We start from the raw sequence: 17516 nt of genomic DNA, 5'->3' as shown, positions 1-17516 counted from the left end.
TTTTCCCCCCTCTTCCCTCCTTGCTTTTCCCCCCTCTTCCCTCCTTGCTTTTCCCCCCTCTTCCCTGCTTGCTTTTCCCCCCCTCTTCCCTGCTTGCTTTTCCCCCCTCTTCCCTGCTTGCTTTTCCCCCCCTCTTCCCTCCTTGCTTTTCCCCCCCCTCTTCCCTCCTTGCTTTTCCCCCCCCTCTTCCCTCCTTGCTTTTCCCCCCCCCTTCCCTCCTTGCTTTTCCCCCCTCTTCCCTCCTTGCTTTTCCCCCCCCTCTTCCCTCCTTGCTTTTCCCCCCCCTCTTCCCTCCTTGCTTTTCCCCCCCCTCTTCCCTCCTTGCTTTTCCCCCCCTCTTCCCTCCTTGCTTTTCCCCCCCTCTTCCCTCCTTGCTTTTCCCCCCTCTTCCCTCCTTGCTTTTCCCCCCCCTCTTCCCTCCTTGCTTTTCCCCCCCCCTTCCCTCCTTGCTTTTCCCCCCCCTCTTCCCTCCTTGCTTTTCCCCCCCTCTTCCCTCCTTGCTTTTCCCCCCCCTTCCCTCCTTGCTTTTCCCCCCTCTTCCCTCCTTGCTTTTCCCCCCCCTCTTCCCTCCTTGCTTTTCCCCCCCCTCTTCCCTCCTTGCTTTTCCCCCCCCTCTTCCCTCCTTGCTTTTCCCCCCCTCTTCCCTCCTTGCTTTTCCCCCCCTCTTCCCTCCTTGCTTTTCCCCCCTCTTCCCTCCTTGCTTTTCCCCCCCCTCTTCCCTCCTTGCTTTTCCCCCCCCTTCCCTCCTTGCTTTTCCCCCCCCTCTTCCCTCCTTGCTTTTCCCCCCCTCTTCCCTCCTTGCTTTTCCCCCCTCTTCCCTCCTTGCTTTTCCCCCCTCTTCCCTCCTTGCTTTTCCCCCCTCTTCCCTCCTTGCTTTTCCCCCCTCTTCCCTCCTTGCTTTTCCCCCCCTCTTCCCTGCTTGCTTTTCCCCCCTCTTCCCTGCTTGCTTTTCCCCCCTCTTCCCTGCTTGCTTTTCCCCCCTCTTCCCTGCTTGCTTTCCCCCCCTCTTCCCTCCTTGCTTTTCCCCCCCTCTTCCCTCCTTGCTTTTCCCCCCCTCTTCCCTCCTTGCTTTTCCCCCCCTCTTCCCTCCTTGCTTTTCCCCCCCTCTTCCCTCCTTGCTTTTCCCCCCTCTTCCCTCCTTGCTTTTCCCCCCCCTCTTCCCTCCTTGCTTTTCCCCCCCTCTTCCCTCCTTGCTTTTCCCCCCCCTCTTCCCTCCTTGCTTTTCCCCCCCTCTTCCCTCCTTGCTTTTCCCCCCCTCTTCCCTCCTTGCTTTTCCCCCCTCTTCCCTCCTTGCTTTTCCCCCCTCTTCCCTCCTTGCTTTTCCCCCCCCCTTCCCTCCTTGCTTTTCCCCCCCCTCTTCCCTCCTTGCTTTTCCCCCCCCTCTTCCCTCCTTGCTTTTCCCCCCCTCTTCCCTCCTTGCTTTTCCCCCCCTCCTCCCTCCTTGCTTTTTCCCCCCCTCTTCCCTCCTTGCTTTTTCCCCCCCTTCCCTCCTTGCTTTCTCCCCTCCCCTTCACTCCCTTCGGCTTCGCCAATGTTTCTTTTATTATGGTGGTTTTCTTTTGTTGGTTTTTTTTCTGTTTTGTTTGGTGGTTTTTCTTATTTGTTGTAACACTTTTCAGTGTTGTTTCTTTTCTCAGTTTTCCTAGATTCTTATTTCAACTGTTCTTCCTACCAGCCTTATTTATCAACTTTTCACGTCAGCAGGTCCAAGCCAAAACTAACTTAGTTTTTGTTTGTCTTTTAAATGTTTTTTTGCTCCTTAGAAGTGGTTGATCATGTCCTGATATCTTCAAGTCAAAATTATAATTTCCTTTTTTCCCCACCTGCATTCTCTTTTCTAGGTATAGTTTAGTGTTATGGGTGATACACGAGAAGCTAAAATGCAAATAACACCAGAAACTCCAGGACGAGTCACATTCCTGAATCCTTTTGAAAGCCCCAGTGATTATTATACTCTTCAGGAGCAGATTGTCTCCAGTCCTTTGGTGTTTAAATCAACAAAATCCTCATCTGTAAGATCTAGTCTTCACTTGCCCAACTATATGAATACAGTGTTAATGTTTTGAAATGCATTAAAAAGTCTATTTTATTTAGCATACTTTATATACTAACCCAAAGAATTCTGGGGGTATTTGGTGTGTCTTTTGATTGCAGGAGTATCCTGCTTTTAATAATAACATTGTCAGCCTTCTTACCTTCCCGTTGTGTTGTTTTTTCCTTCTTTAGCTGTTAGGTGCAGCAGTAGATGAGCATCTACCCACTGAGTGCTAAAACCAGTTGGAAGTAGAAAATGGACAGTTGTTGTATGTGGCGCTGTCATCCTACTTAACCTGAAACAAAGCCAGCTCCTACTTATGTGCTAAGTTGGCTGGATGCAATTAAAACTTAATTGCACTTCTGTTTTTCGAATACCTACTGGAACAGTCTTTTGTAATTACATGTTAAATAAAGGGGTGAAGCTGCTTTATTTTTTTAATTGGGCTTTGTTTCGAACTGTGCATGGCATTGACTGAGACTTTGCATGGGGTTACAACTCCTAAGCCTTCTTGGAAATGTGTGGTGAAAGGAAGGCTGATCTGTTATTTGATAATTTGGGTTAGATGCAGACACTGGGTTTTCATGGAACTGCAAGTTTGATTATGGCAATCTAGAAGTAACTAAATTTTATCCCAGGTTCTGTATCTTTAGTAGAAAGATATTGTCCTCAGAAATTATTGTCCTCAGAAAGATATGTCCTCAGAAATTGAGAAGAAATTGACACTTCAGTTTGTAAATTTTAGCTGTAACTGTTCACTTCGTGTTATCTTGTAAATCAGTGTAATACCCTACCAGGATAAAGAAGCTCGATTGACTTTATCCTGTGGTTTTATTTTTATCTTTTCAGTCTAGCAAGCATTAAGATGTTCCTTTTTTTTTTTTTTTCTTTCAGACACCAGGAAAATTTAGATGGTCTATTGAGCAGCTTGCTCTAATAAATCCTGTGGAAATTGACTCGGAAGATGTTCGACGTCAAGCAATGCATTTGAGTCATGCTAGGTAACTTGCCATCTGTTTTGCTGCAGTTAACTTAGCTTGAATATTAGAATGCTGTTCTTCTGCTTTATTGACATTTCAGCCCAGCATTAAAGACTTATTATTCAGATATTTTAAACAGATTTTTATGTGCCCCTGATGAGGATATGGTATTTAGATGAGGCTGCCTCTGTATTGCTTTTTTTTCATATTAAGAATTGCTGATCCACTCTGATTGTAGTTTGGAAGACGGCCAGATAAAAGCAGACACTGGAAGCAAGAAAATATCTTGCCAATGATTATTACCAAGATACCTCTCCTTGTCTCAATGCAATTAATCTTCCCAGAGTGTTCCATAGTGAATCCTATAAAGTGTAAGCTTCTCTCGTCTTGGGGGCTTTTGCAGCAGGGTAGACATGGGAAAAGTAGCTAGGTAAGCCAGTACTGTTTTTGAAAGGTGTAGATTTGGCTTCATGTGAAGGAGGGAAGACCCATAAGCTTGTTGTCCTTGAGGAGAAGGAGATGGCCCTTGATAGGAATTGATAGGAATGGCTGGACTCAATCCAGTGGGTCCTTTCCAACCTAGTGATTCTATGATTCTATGGCTAGTTACTTGAAATAATTTGGGGACCTTGATCTCAACTTTTCGTTTGTCTGAAAACAACTTCCATGGGCAAAACAAGTGAGTAAGTAAAACAGGCTTGTTATTCACAGCTCACCTTGAAGTCTTACTGATAGTACAGGACAGCATGCCAAGGCAAGGCTGCCAGTGGTGAATCCTGTAAATGCTGCCGTACATTTCTCAGATATGAACTTGAACAAACCATTTTGCCTCATGGCATGAAGCACCACAGTTACAGAAAATAAAAGTCTGCCAATCCTGTTTATGCCTATAGAACTCTCAAGTCCTGTTAGTGAAATGAAAGACAGACAAAGGGATGGTTAGGGCAAGAGGCCTCCCAATATTGTGAATTTGACCTATTGTTCTTACTGTCTGACTGTAGCTAAGTCTCTCATTTTGAAAAGGAAGAGTTATATGAACAAATATTGATTTCTTGCTGCAGTGGAGATGTAGAAAGAATATAACTGTTCTCAGCTCTATTTGTCAGTTGCTCTGTCTTAATGTTAATCATTTTTCTTAACATCTTGATATTCCTCTAGCAGTCAGTAGGTTTCAGACTAATGTTTCTTACATGTTATAAAGCCTTAAGCCTCATGTTTTTAGGGAGTTGATTACATTGTTTCTTGAAACCTATTAGGAGACGCACAAACTAGGTTTAATTTAGGTGGCTTGGGTGACGGTTCCAACGGTGATTAGTAGTATGGCCTATAGATATAAACATGCATTGTCTCAGTAGGTCCTTTCAGTCTGTCCCACTGTTCTGTACCCACTGTGATTTTTATTTTGAATTGTCTGATATCATAGGACCATAAAATAGTTTGGGTTGGAAGGGACCTTAAAGATCATCTAGTTCCAACTCCCTTGCCGTGAGCAGGGACGTGTCGCACTAGACCAGTCTGCCCAAGGCCCCATCCAACCTGGCCTTGAACACCTCCAGGGATGGGGCAGTCAACACTTTCCTCGGCAACCTGTTCCCCCACCTTCATCATGAAGTTCTTCCTTATGTCTAGTCTAAATCTGCCCCTCTCCAATTTATAGCCATTCGCCCTAGTCCTATCTCTACAAGCCTTTGTATAAAGTCCCTCTGCAGCTTTCTTGTAGCCCGTTCACGTACTGGAAGGTTGCTATAAGGTGTCTTCAGAGCCTTCTCTTCTCTAGGCTGAACAACCCCAACCTGTCCTCGCATGAGAGGTGCTCCACCCCTCTGATATGACTAGGAAGTGTCTAGTTTGTCTATGTGTAGAGTTGCTGTGCTCATGTTTGAATATTGCAGTGTAGTACAGACTGAGGTGGTTATTTCTTGTGGCTGGAAACGTGGTTAAATGCATATAGATGTATGTGCATGTATGAGTTTGGTGACTAATTTTAATTTACATTTCATAAATACTGCTTTATGGAGTGTAACTATTTCAAACTGTTAAGTCTCCATTATGCAATGTAAACAGTTTGGGTAGCAGCACAGAGTAAAATCTCATGAGCACTTTCTGAAGTTTAGTATGTATCAGTGTAAACCAGGTTTTGCGCAGTATCAGAGTTTCCATAAACTGGGCATCATCCATATGCCGTGTTTACTGCACTGCTTGAGACTAGGACAACTTTTTTCTGGCAGACTGTCTTAGTGAAAAATAGTCTGTCAGTAACTGAGTAGACACAGTGACACAGTCCTGTCCACTAATTTTTCTCCTCTTTTTTATTTAGCCTGGAGAAGAGGAGGCTGAGGGGAGACCTCATTGCTCTCTATAACTACCTGAAAGGAGGTTGTAGAGAGGAGGGTGCTGGCCTCTTCTCCCAGGTGACGGGGGACAGGACAAGAGGGAATGGCCTCAAGCTCCGCCAGGGGAGATTTAGGCTGGACATTAGGAAAAAATTTTCACAGAAAGGGTCATTTGGCACTGGAACAGGCTACCCAGGGAGGTGGTTGAGTCACCTTCCCTGGAGGTGTTTAAGGCACGGGTGGACGAGGTGCTAAGGGGCATGGTTTAGTGTTTGATAGGAATGGTTGGACTCGATGATCCGGTGGGTCTCTTCCAACCTGGTTATTCTATGATTCTGTGTTAAGCATTGAAAAAATTGTACTGCATCTTGCATGGTCTGTCAGAGTTGCAAGTGCTCCATTGCTCTAAAATGCTTACAAGACTGGCTTGTTTTTATTCTTGTTAAAACACATGACATTTTCACTGTGGTGTTTTCCTGGAGTTAAGCACTAAAGGCAAAGCATCCTCTTGTGCACTAACCAACACTTTTAGAGGGAACTGTTTTCCTGGTTCCCCTGTTTCTCCCTTGTAATCAGGCTTGTAAAGACTCTTATTACTCGTGATCCACTATGCATAAATATACAATGATCGTATGCTTATTTGCTTGGTACAATAACTGGATTTTGTGCAAATGTTTTCATAGAACTGTCATTTTGGCATCTGTGCAGGTCTAGTTGAAGATGGCATGTCCAAGTATGCAGATCTATTCAAAGTCTGATTAGCATCAGAGAAAGACGGCTTTGAGGGAAAGTCTGTGTATATATTAGGTACATCTATATGTGTTTGTGTACCTAACAATGTCTTATCTGACTGACTTCTAAAATTATTTGGGGATAACTCAGGTCCACTGCAGTGTCTGAATGTATAATGCAGTTCAGCAAAGATGATGAATAATCATTGATTCACTGTAAAATTTTTGAAGCTTATAAATTATAGTAGTGACTGAAAGTGACTTGTGGGTGGCTATTAAAGGAAGTGCAGTTGTAGAATCTCACATGTCATTTGAAGATGACTGAAGTAATTACAATAGTTAACCTAGGTTGGTTTTCTCTTTTTTTTTTTAAAAAGCTGCATGAGGGAATGTGTTAATTGGTTCAAACTGAAATAGAGTATTGTATACTGAAAAAAATATGGGAGAGTAGCTACATGAAGGGGGGAACTGCTAGGAAAGTGGGCAGTGTCACGAATTTGAGAATGCAGACATTCCGAGAGTATCTTCTGTTGCTCTTTTTGTTCCTTACAGCTGTTTTTTATTGTTTAATTTTGTACTGACAAATTTTTACAAGCCTAATCTAATGACAACTGTAACAGTAAAGTCCATTCATTTGACAAGTTCAACATAACTGTATGGATTGTTTTGGAATATCAGTTATGATTGAGCTTTTGTCCTGTTTAAGATACTTGCTGATACAAGGAATAAATAGAGGATTTGTAAGTATGTACTTATAAACAGTACAGATCTTTTTCAAAGGAACTGAGGTAACTTACAAGTGCATTTTTATTTCTAAACTTATACTACTATATTATTGCACATAACAGTAAAAGCATAAGATTTGATGTGGTTTCATTTATAATGTTTCTCAAGCATCTGTGAAAGATTACATGGTTGGACTTTACTGGTTTTTTTCCAATTATGTGATGGCTTTGATAATGGAGTTGTTTTTTGTTACTCAGAATTGATAAGGAGACAGAAGACAGAAGGCAAAAAGCCATTGAGGAGGTAATAAAACTTGCTGTGCTATCAAGTATTGATTTGTTTTAGCTACTTATCTACAAAAAAAGATCCATGTCTATTACAGGATTTCAAGGATTTTAAAACTCAGAAGCCAGTTCTGTTTTACTGGTCAGTAAGAAAGTAATTTTGTGTCCTCATCCCTTGCAGTTGGAGTTGGAATCCATACAATCTTTTTCTTCCCATCTTCTTTCATACACCTATGTGTGGAAACAGCAGATTTTTCTTTTATGTTGCTTGGCTAGTGGAATGTACCTGATTTAATTTTTTTACTCTCCACCTGTCTAGCAGAGAAGAAAATCTTCACTATAGAAATCTTCAATATTATTTCAATTTAAAAACATGAAATAAAATGAGGCTCTGATAGGCAAGCCTTCCTTAGTGTTATTGACCCTTTCATATTATGTCATGCTGTTAACAGTTTCTGTCCCTATAGACAAAAATGTGTTTTCTGTTCTTGTAAAGGTGCTAGCTAGTTGACCTGCAGCCAAGATAGTCTGCTGTTCTAAGTCTGTATTAAAAAGGGCATTCCTTCTTTGTGAGGCATAAACTAATGGATTATGCAGTTGAACAGCTTGAAACCAAGTCTCTGATAAAAATTATGCCTTTAATCGTTGGGTATTTCAAGCTGATTTTTTTTTTTCGTTTGCTTTAAGTCTCGCTTTTATTGGGAGAACAGGATTTGCCATGTATTTCTTGGAGTTAGGTAATAGTGCTCATCTCAGCGTCAGGGTGTTGTAGAGTGGAGCTGTGGCAGCAGATGCAGTTTCTAGTTCAAAGTACTCATAAATGTTTTACTGCTAGTTTAGTCAAATACACTAATAACATTGCCAGAAAGCTTTCATTGTCTGCTTCTTTTACTATTACTGCGGTGTCTGAAGCACTTCTGCAAAATACCTCAATTGTTAAAATACAACAATTTAACAAACTGAAAATTGGAATAAGTGCAGTAAGTATGGTAGAGAAAATTCAGATTTTAAAATTGATAATTAGTGTCAAATGAAACTTCTGTGCAGTTTTTTCTCTGCAGTCTTGAAAGATCTAAGGTGGTACATGTCGTAAGAACTTGGAAGTTGTCTTCAATTCAAATTCTTTTTTCTTTAATCTCTCTTGGCCTGAAAAAATGAAATATTTGAGTATAAGGGATAAGTATAGGATTGGGAGACAGAAGAGTTAAAATTGTAATACAGAGCACTGAGTAGTAAAAGTGATGACTTAATTTCTTCTTGTTCAGGGTCCAAATCTAAATTTAAGTTGAGAGTCTCCAACTTAAAAAGATGCTTAGATGGTTTCTTTCTATTCTACTCTAGTTTTTTACAAAGAGACTCATAGTTCCATCTCCCTGGACTGAGCATGAAGGCAAGCAAGTTTCTCAATTTAATTCAACTAGAAGTAAGTTGCTTTTGTGTGTGTGATTTTTAGCTGTTCTCTCCCAGTGCTTTCTTGTTTAAAAATAAGTTATTAATCCATAATATTTCAGAATTTCTCACTTTTGTAGCCTTGCTTCAAGTTTTTAAATCTTTTTCCTTTCTTAACCTGTCTCCAGCCAGTTTAATTTACACTCATAACTTTACTGTGTCAATACTGCTAATAGCCACATCTCCTGCTTCATCCCTCCCTCCCTCCCTCCTGCTTCATCCCTCCCTCCCTCCCTCCTGCTTCATCCCTCCCTCCCTCCTGATTCCTTCCTCCCTCCCTTCTGCTGTCTGCACATCTGACTTACTCTGACTGCTTTCCTGCCAATACAAATGTATAGGAAATGAGTACCTTTCCTTATGTGAATTCTTGTTTTCCTTTCAATGTCCTGCTAGCTGACTATTACTGTGTAGGGTTGTGGGGTTTCTAAATTTAATTTATACCTTTTATTGGATTTTATTATTAATGCCGCTGTTAAAGTTTATGTTTAACCAACAGAATATATACCAAGTGGATTACAGGCTGCACAAATGTCAGCTATAAGGTGCTGTTAGCATTCAGTATTATTTGCTAGTAAATTATTTAGTTGGGACTTTTTGAAAGATTTGGAAGAGGCTCACCTGTTAAAATATTTTATCAAGGAGATGCAGCTTGTGGATAGTGCATTTTTAGTTGTCATTTGTAGGATCATCACTTCTTGGGCAGAGCCATAATCCTAGACCTGAGTGAGTGGTGAAAGAAAACGGTCTAGTGTGTTCCATAGCTGTATAAAATAAGTAGAGTGTTAGATTTTATTTTTGTCTGTGTGTTGGACTGCATGATTTTCTGGAAATGGTTTTTACTTGAACCCAGCCTCTGTGGCTAACAATAAACTGAGTTTAAATCTGTAATGTAGAGAAGCCTGCAGGAGACAGAGATTTGAAGCAAAGCTGATTCTATTTCACTAAGTTTTTCTTAATAGAAAGGTGTTGAAATTCTCTTAATCAGCTATAATGGTAACTTTTCTTCAGTTCTCCTTTCTCATCTTTCCCAGACTTTGGTGCAAAAATTTTGATTAGTTGTATTAAATATTCTAACTACTGCTGCTAAGATTTCAAAACTCTATATGCAATGCATTCTTAAATTTAAGTTCTTATCTGTTTTGCAGCCATAGATCTAAATAGTATTTCTCCAATTGGAAGACAGCTAACTTTGCAGCCTGGGAAAAGCAATGGTGGGTAAAAGGCAACGTCTGAAATCACAGGCTTTCTTTGAAGTGAAATAAACCATTTTTAATGGCTATTTAATTTCAAAAGGGAATTTTTTTGTTAATATTACTGTAGAAACTTTTTTCTTGGAACTGTGTGATACTATTCATTATAATTACCTCATAGTAATTTAATTCTATTATACTCTTTCATATTTTCTCAGAAGTAAAAGTCCTCTGTAGACTTTAGAGAGCATTTTTTCCAGTTCAATATATGCACTTTTTCTATATTAAAGTGCATATAAGCCTCAGGTTTATGGGTAAATTACAGTTTCAAGGAACCTTTAATGTGTTGGATCATTTTGGGTTAGAGAATCTTTACTGCTTTCTCTGCCAAATAAATAGCAGAAATCTTAAGGCATCTTTTAAACTATTTCATTTCAGATAACTAAGTAATGTTTTCCTCCAGGGTGTTTTTCTGATCTTTCTCCCATTTTGTTTTGAATCCTTTCTTTCTTCAGAGACCTCTTTCCTCAGTTAAGAATGTCTCTAGAGGCTTTTATGTTACAATCCTTGTTTTATCTCTATGCCTGAGAATGCTGCATATGGTGTTGTCGAATTGGGATCCTAGCTGTAATTAACACTTTTTCTTATTGCAACTTTAACTTAAATAGCTCAATTCCAGTGCAATTTGAAAGTGATTTTTTGTTTCTACAGTTCTAGTAAATGGTCACTGCAAGCTAATTTTGTTGGTTTTATTCATTGCAGCTGCTTGCCAGACAGTACTGTCTTTGCCAGTGGATTTTAATTTAGAGAAAATACTAGGTATGTCATGCAATATCTAAATTTAATTATAAATGTCTAATTAGAAAACTTGGGTTTGTATTCTTTGGGGTTTTTGGTCTTAAGAAATGTTGAAAACCTAATGTATGAATGAGAGTTTTAAAGTATGTGTTCTAAATAGATGTTATTGTGTGTTGCGTGGGACATATGACTTATCTTTATGTTTACACTCAAATCATATAATTTAAAAGGGAAAGGATATGGAGGACAGTTGGAAATCGCTTAACAATTCTGAATGCATAAAAGGTATTCAGCAGAAGACACCCTGCCTCTCCAGAACAGAGCAGTTATTTAACTTGGCAAAGCTGTTAGACTTGCAGATTGCTGGACATCAAGGCTCATAGCCCAACCTTGCCTTGAGCAAAGTTGTGCTCTAGTTCTGTGCCATTAATTTAACTGAAGCCGTGGTTGTGACTAGTAGTTGTGCGGAGGCAGAAAAAAGCCGTGATGGCCCAGTGGGGAGACAAGAAGTCCAAATTAACAGTCTGATTGTAACTGCTGTATCAAGCATTTGTTGTCAGCTTATCAGGCAAGAGGGCTGGAAAGGCTTGTTCTCAACAGTTCAAATATGGGCATAGTGCGTATGGCCACCTCATTTTTTTGGCTTCTTTCTATCCCAGTGTTGAAGTTCACAACCCTGATTGTGGATCATCAAAATTAAAACTGAAAACCACAACCATATCTATTGCTTTTGAGTTTTGTCTTAAAAATGCTTCCATCAATGTATAGTTTGTGAATTTATGAGAAATTTAATCTACAAGAAATGTCTCAGTACATTGTAAAGCTTCTTTGTTACCATCTCTGTGCTTTTCTACTGTAAACTGCTTGTTGCTTTCATTTTCTTCGAGTTGAATCTAGTTTGCCTTTGTATCATGATGACCATCAAAGCACATGGGATGCCTGAAAAAGGGTCTAGTGTTTCTTGAGTAGTATAATAACCCATTTTTCACAAGTCAAATGTGAAGAGTAATACAAATTTGAGAGAAGGCCAGTAAGTAGATGCTTAGTCAATATTTTTTTTTTTAATGCAGGCTCTGTATCAAAGGATGATAGGCAGAAGTGGAACCTTTGTAGACAGGGTCGACTTTTTGTAATGACAACAAGTGGTTCTTTGGGATAAGTTTAATTACCTGCTGTGTTGATAAATTAGATTAAGTGTTTTAATTTAGTTATATATGTCTCTGTAGTGGACGATGTTTTTATTTCTTGCATTCTTATCGGAAACAACTTCTCCACATTTCTAGGTGAATATTTTAGAACGGATGAATTTGCAGATCAGTCTCAGGAAAATCTGAGCTCTTCATCACTCAGAAGAAAGCTATTTCTAGAAGAAAATGGAAGCGTATCCGAGTGTTTGTCCCCTTCTCTACATAGTCCATGCAGCAGTCAGGCACTTGGAGTGATTTGTTCAATTGACATATCTCCAGTTCGGTGCAGAAGCCCTCTGGAAACATCTAGCTCAGTAAGTAGCCTGGCTTGGGGGCTGGATGGGATGTGACCTAGCTGACACAAGAGTGATTCTTAAAGCAGGTTTTACAGATTTTGTGTTCTAACAGACTTGATGATGAACAACCATTTTTTTTAATATGGGAGAGTACGGTATTAGACCAAAGGGTTGTTGTTTTCTTTCAAATTCAGGAAAAACATTATGGGAACAAAAAAAAGTCTTGAAAGAATACATTACTGACTCTTTATTATATCAAATTCTTATGTTGTGCTGCTGTTCTTTTGTATAGAAGGAATTATACTTTAATTTTATATTAGGAGAAGGAAGTAGAAACTGATACATATTCAAGACTTACTGAAAGTATGTTGAAACTATTTTTTGCATAAAATGCATATACAAAATAAAGGCATTTTTAAATGCATGAACTGCTGTCTGAAATACTATTTGATATGAGAAAGTGGTATAATTATTTCCCTTCTAGTTCATAAACTCATTTATGGTGGAAGGAATGACTTGCAGGTCTTTGAACACAGTGCTATATAAGGTTTTTTTCTATTCCATTGATCAGAGATTTCCAGTGAATAGACATTTATTAGAAAACAGACCATAAGGTCTGGTTTTCTTTAAATTAAGCGACGTGAATCTTATTCCCCAGGGGACATAGCACAGCTAAACTCTTTTAGGTGCCATAGTTTCATCTGTTTGGCAGCTGAAGTGTGTTTAAAAAATGTTACCCCAGCAAAGAGTGTGGCTTAGGAAGAAAAAGTACTCGTTATGTTAACCTAGTAAAGAATTCCTACAACATAACTGTACTGCTGAAAGTGAATTTTCTTTTTGTACCATATTCTTAAGCAAGATCACAACCACTATTCTTTTTCTCTTGGGGAAAAGTATTTTGTCTGCTGCTGAGTTAAATAATTTGATAACATGGATTCCATTCAAATATAGATAGTGGCTGGCTTTCATCTGCATTGTTATGAGTAAGAAACTGAGTTTAAATGCTTGGCTTTATACACTAATAGCATTAATTCCCCATTTAGGCTTTTCATAGTTCTTAAGTAGTACAGATATTATAGTCTTAGTTGGCATTATATGACAGTTTAAGTCCACTGCTCTTATCCTGTGTGGAGGCATAAAGTCCAAGTGAAGAGCTGCAACTGGAATATTTAAGCTAAACTAATGATAGAGATTGTCACTGAGCAGTTGCAGAGGATTTGCTTTCCTCAGTGCTGCTGTATTAAGCTTTTTAATTAGAATACTTTATATATGTGTGTGTATTAGTCAGTTTACATTATGAAAACATGCCTTTTTTATTTATTTTTTTTACCAAAGGGTCAATTTTCCTCAAGTCCTATTCAGGGAGGAACAAGGACTTACAGTCTGGGAAGTATAACCAGTCCCCCATTTCCAGAGGGATCTCCTGCAGAAAATGGTTCTACATTTTCACCAATTCCTTTTCATATAAGAAAGACACCACTGTCAGGTATGATTTAATTATATATGTATTTTTTTATATGTGTGTTTGTTGATTTATATACTTTGATATTAAAAAGTGATGTGTTCTTAACCAAACTTTTTTCTATTTGGAGGTGACTTACTGTGCTTGGCAGACCAGCAGACTCCTCCTGTATGACACATTTACTGTTTAGCGGTGAAATATCTTAATGATATAGGTGTATCTGCTTGCAAAAGAAGGGCTAGGGGAAATCTTTTAAAAGAAGGAATTGAGTCATAATAGGAATGAAAAAAATTTAAAGGGTTAATCTCGTGTGATGAGGATGTTTAAACTCATGCCTGAACTACATCAGGTCACAGTTCTGCTTTAGCATTCTGGAAGCATTTTCATTGGACAAAGATCGTAGCTTACGTTTTCAAATCATGTGACATCAAGATTACTTGAAATAAAACTGTCTGGTGAAGAAATAGTAGACATTTTGTCCTTGTTGCTCTAGAAAATGTCTATATTTTGTTTCATCCATTGTCTGGAAAGATTTAACATCACATTTATATGCAACTCTGCTCTGAGCTTTGTGGTGTTTCACCACCATTACACATGGAGATTGGATAGGTTTGATTTTCTTGAAAATTTTATTCCTACCCTGCATTCTTTTAAATTTCTATAGAATCTGTGCAACTATATATTTTATTTTTGGAAGAAAGCCACAGAACAAGCCTTCACATGTTTTTCTTGTGAACTACTTGTGGTATTGCCATTTGAAAATGGAAGGCCTTCAATACAAGAAGCTGTGTCATAGGAAACACATTTAGTGGTTAAAACAGGATTGAAAACTTGCCTTTACACTGATAATTGAAATGCAGTTTAAATTCCCCTTTGGAGCTGGGAGGCCATGCTCAGTGAAATACTAGGTAGTCTGATAAAACTATTGGAAGACTGTAGGGTTTTGAGGTTGATGACTAACTTGACTAGGACAACAGGAAATGGCCTCAAGTTGTGTCAAGGGAGGTTTAGATTGGCTAGTAAATAAAAATTCTCTGCTGAAAGTGGTGGAGCATTGGAAGAGGCTGCCCAGGTAAGCAGTGGAGTCTTAATCTCTGGAGCTGTTCAAAAAACTTGTAGATGTGGCACTTCAGGATGTGGTTTAGTAGGCACGTTGGTGTTGATTTAACTTGATGATCTTAGAGATCTTTTCCAACTTCAGTGGTTTTATGATTCTATCTCCATCTGACAAAGAATAGACTAACTTTGGTTGTTTTTTTGTTTTTTTTTTTCTTTTCTGTGAACAGACCAAAGAAAATTTAAATTCTGTTCCCCAGATATTCCTTCTTCCTCAAATAGAATGACACCTCCAAGTACAAGAACTCCTTATATAGATGGTTGTTCTCCAATTAAAAATTGCTCTCCTATGAGACTTGGAGCATGTAGAGGAACTGCCCAGTATCAGACTTCTGTCATTAGAATACCAATTACAGTTGAAAATCATAGCGAGGCTGAGGAAGACAAGGAAAATGCTTCTCCAGCAGAAACTGGCTTCCCAGAAATGGTTAACGGAGTAAACCTATGTCAGCAAGACGGTGATACTTTTGCACATGGTACACATCTCGTTGTAGCAACTATGTCTATCACACCAAATTGCACGGAAGCTTGTCATCAAAGGTTGTTGTCGCTTCAGGATATAGAAGGCTCAAAGGAAAATAATACAGTAGATATGGCTGATGCTGCTGAAGCATCAGAGGAAAACACTTGGATAAAAGACACAGTTGGCAACAGCAATGCACCCATGACCAGCTTTATGACAGGGATTACTTTCAGTATTGAAAACTCTCGCATGTGCATGTCACCCCTTGCAGAAAGCAGCACAATTCCCTGTGACAACAGTAGTATTCAGGTAAATGTAAACTTTTTTTTTTTTAATTTTGCTTCTCTGTTATGTATGCCATTCTGGAAGTAACTGTCTATATTCTCTTACTGGATGTGGCATGCAGGTTGTATTGTGTCTCTTATTCCTTTCCCATCCCCTTTTTCTTCTCAGTGGTGTTAGCATAGCAATCATAAATTATTTTAGTGTTATTGTGGACAGTAACACATTTAACTTTATCCAAGTTAAATCTGACAGGCCAGTTTTCAATTTGTTTGCTATTAACTGGTGGTAGTTGGTTTGTTGGATTAAGTTCTGATAATTAAATGCAAGTCATATCAGGTATGAGAATCTGAGGGTGAAAAATTGGTGAAAAATTGCAGTCTGTTTTTAAAGCCTTGCTTCTTGCTTTCAGGTGGACAGTGGGTACAATACGCAGACATGTGGAAGCAGCATTATGGATGCTGTGGGGACTGAAAACAGTTGCAGAGAAAATGATGTGAATACCAACATGCTTCAGAATAAATCTCAGCTTCTTAGAACAAAGGTAGGTGTTAAATGGTGATACAAAAGTGATAGGCTTCCCATCTAAAGCATCCATTCCCTATTTAATTTATTTTCAGCAAGCCTGAGGGAGGGGAGAGACTGTCGGATGACAACAGAGCATGTTCACCTAGTATCATTTAAAGTGTTAGGTTGAAAGCAAGAAATAAATGCAGGACAATTATTGTAAGCTGGCAATAAAATTAACATGTTCCATGACAAAGCCAAAGGTAGTTTCAGAGAAAACTAAAGTATCTCCATAAAAAGTAGTTGAGGCTGCTTATGGCAGATGCCTTGTGCTCTAGCTCTTATTTTTTTCTTTTCTGTTTGTTGTTCTTCCTCCTTTTTTTTTTTATTGCTAAGTTTTTAAATGTTTTAAATGTTGCCTGGGGAGAAACATGTTTTTTTTTGAAAAATTGTCTGCCTCCTCTTTTCATAAACTAGCCTCAAGTTTCGTAGACCATAGCTGGTGTGGGGACTTGGTGGGGAACTTTCTGCTTGTGTAGTTGTTTAATTACTTAGACCAATCTTAAAAACAAACAAACCAAAAAACTGCAGAAAACAATATTTTTTCCAGCCAAGGCTCCCAAGCTCAATCTTATGACTGGTGGGAAGGAGTTTTCCTTCTTCCAGAGAATGGGAAGCAAGGCTAGTTTAATTTAACAGGCTGCCCAGGGAGGTGGTTGAGTCACCTTCCCTGGAGGTGTTTAAGGCACGGGTGGACGAGGTGCTGAGGGACATGGTTTAGTGATTGATAGGAATGGTTGGACTTGATGATCCGGTGGGTCTCTTCCAACCTGGTGATTCTATGATTCTAATTGGAGGAGAAAGTCAAAGTCATCTCTCACTTAGTAATTAGTCTTGCAGTCTTATAAACGTAAGAGTTTATGGTTTACAACTTAGTATTGTTTACAGATTTTTAAGGGGAGACAGTACTGGCAAGCTCATTCAGCCCTGACGTAACTTCTATGTCTGACATGCTAAAAGCCACTTCTCTGCCAAGGTAAAGAGCAGATTGACAGTGTCTTGCAGGCCACTGACATCGAATTTTGAACTCACTTAAGATTACTGGAAGAACAGATGGATATTTTATCTTTAATGGCTAAAAATGGCCATCTGCTGTGAGGTATTGCCATAGTACTCTGTTGGACATGGATTATACATGTGAATGTAATAATGAGAATTGTTTGTCTCAAATATCAAACCTGTCCTAGAGACTCATCCACATCATGCAGCTTTCTTCTTCCACTGCTGGTCTTTCAATTGCTAGATCCCAACTTAGCCCATTTGGATTAGGATTTAAAACAGTTTTAAAACTAATTTTTCTTTATTGACCTAGGAGAGCTCCATTTTAAACCACAAGGACAATCAGTTGCTGAGAACAAGATCTCCAGAGAAGCAATCCTGTTTCCAAAAAGCAAAACCAGACAGTACAGTATTTGGTCAGAATGCAACTTGCAGTACTTATGCCTGGAAACATAAAAATGAAAATCCAGTTCAGGGATTTCACAGAAACGGTATGTAGTTTTCTGGAGAGCTGAAATTGTGCTCTCTGATATTATATGTGTGACCTCAATTACCTGGATTATACATAGGATTTTGCTTTTTTAACTCAAATGTAATAAATTGTCTGGTATGTATTAA

At 39.1% G+C, this 17516-nt stretch overlaps 1 protein-coding gene across 2 annotated transcripts in view; it reads left to right on the top strand.

Moving 5' to 3' along the window:
- The first annotated feature begins 1835 nt into the window (after positions 1–1835).
- BORA (BORA aurora kinase A activator) overlaps positions 1836–17516 on the top strand; it is a 17084-nt gene continuing 1403 nt past the window's right edge. Inside the window, exons 1-11 of one of the 2 annotated variants that reach the window (XM_069880463.1) lie at positions 1836–2012; positions 2930–3036; positions 7063–7108; positions 8431–8512; positions 9684–9749; positions 10491–10547; positions 11810–12027; positions 13345–13495; positions 14758–15359; positions 15745–15876; positions 17212–17389. In XM_069880463.1, coding sequence (XP_069736564.1) covers positions 1857–2012; positions 2930–3036; positions 7063–7108; positions 8431–8512; positions 9684–9749; positions 10491–10547; positions 11810–12027; positions 13345–13495; positions 14758–15359; positions 15745–15876; positions 17212–17389 — 1795 coding nt within the window. In that variant the 5' untranslated portion in view covers positions 1836–1856. Of the gene's footprint in view, positions 2013–2929; positions 3037–7062; positions 7109–8430; positions 8513–9683; positions 9750–10490; positions 10548–11809; positions 12028–13344; positions 13496–14757; positions 15360–15744; positions 15877–17211; positions 17413–17516 lie in introns of those variants that run through there. The other variant, XM_069880455.1, reaches the window with a different exon arrangement.

Source organism: Phaenicophaeus curvirostris, chromosome 1, assembly GCF_032191515.1.
Source record: "Phaenicophaeus curvirostris isolate KB17595 chromosome 1, BPBGC_Pcur_1.0, whole genome shotgun sequence".
In the NCBI taxonomy this organism is placed as follows: Eukaryota; Metazoa; Chordata; class Aves; order Cuculiformes; family Cuculidae; genus Phaenicophaeus; species Phaenicophaeus curvirostris.
This window is presented reverse-complemented; position numbering and strand designations above follow the sequence as displayed.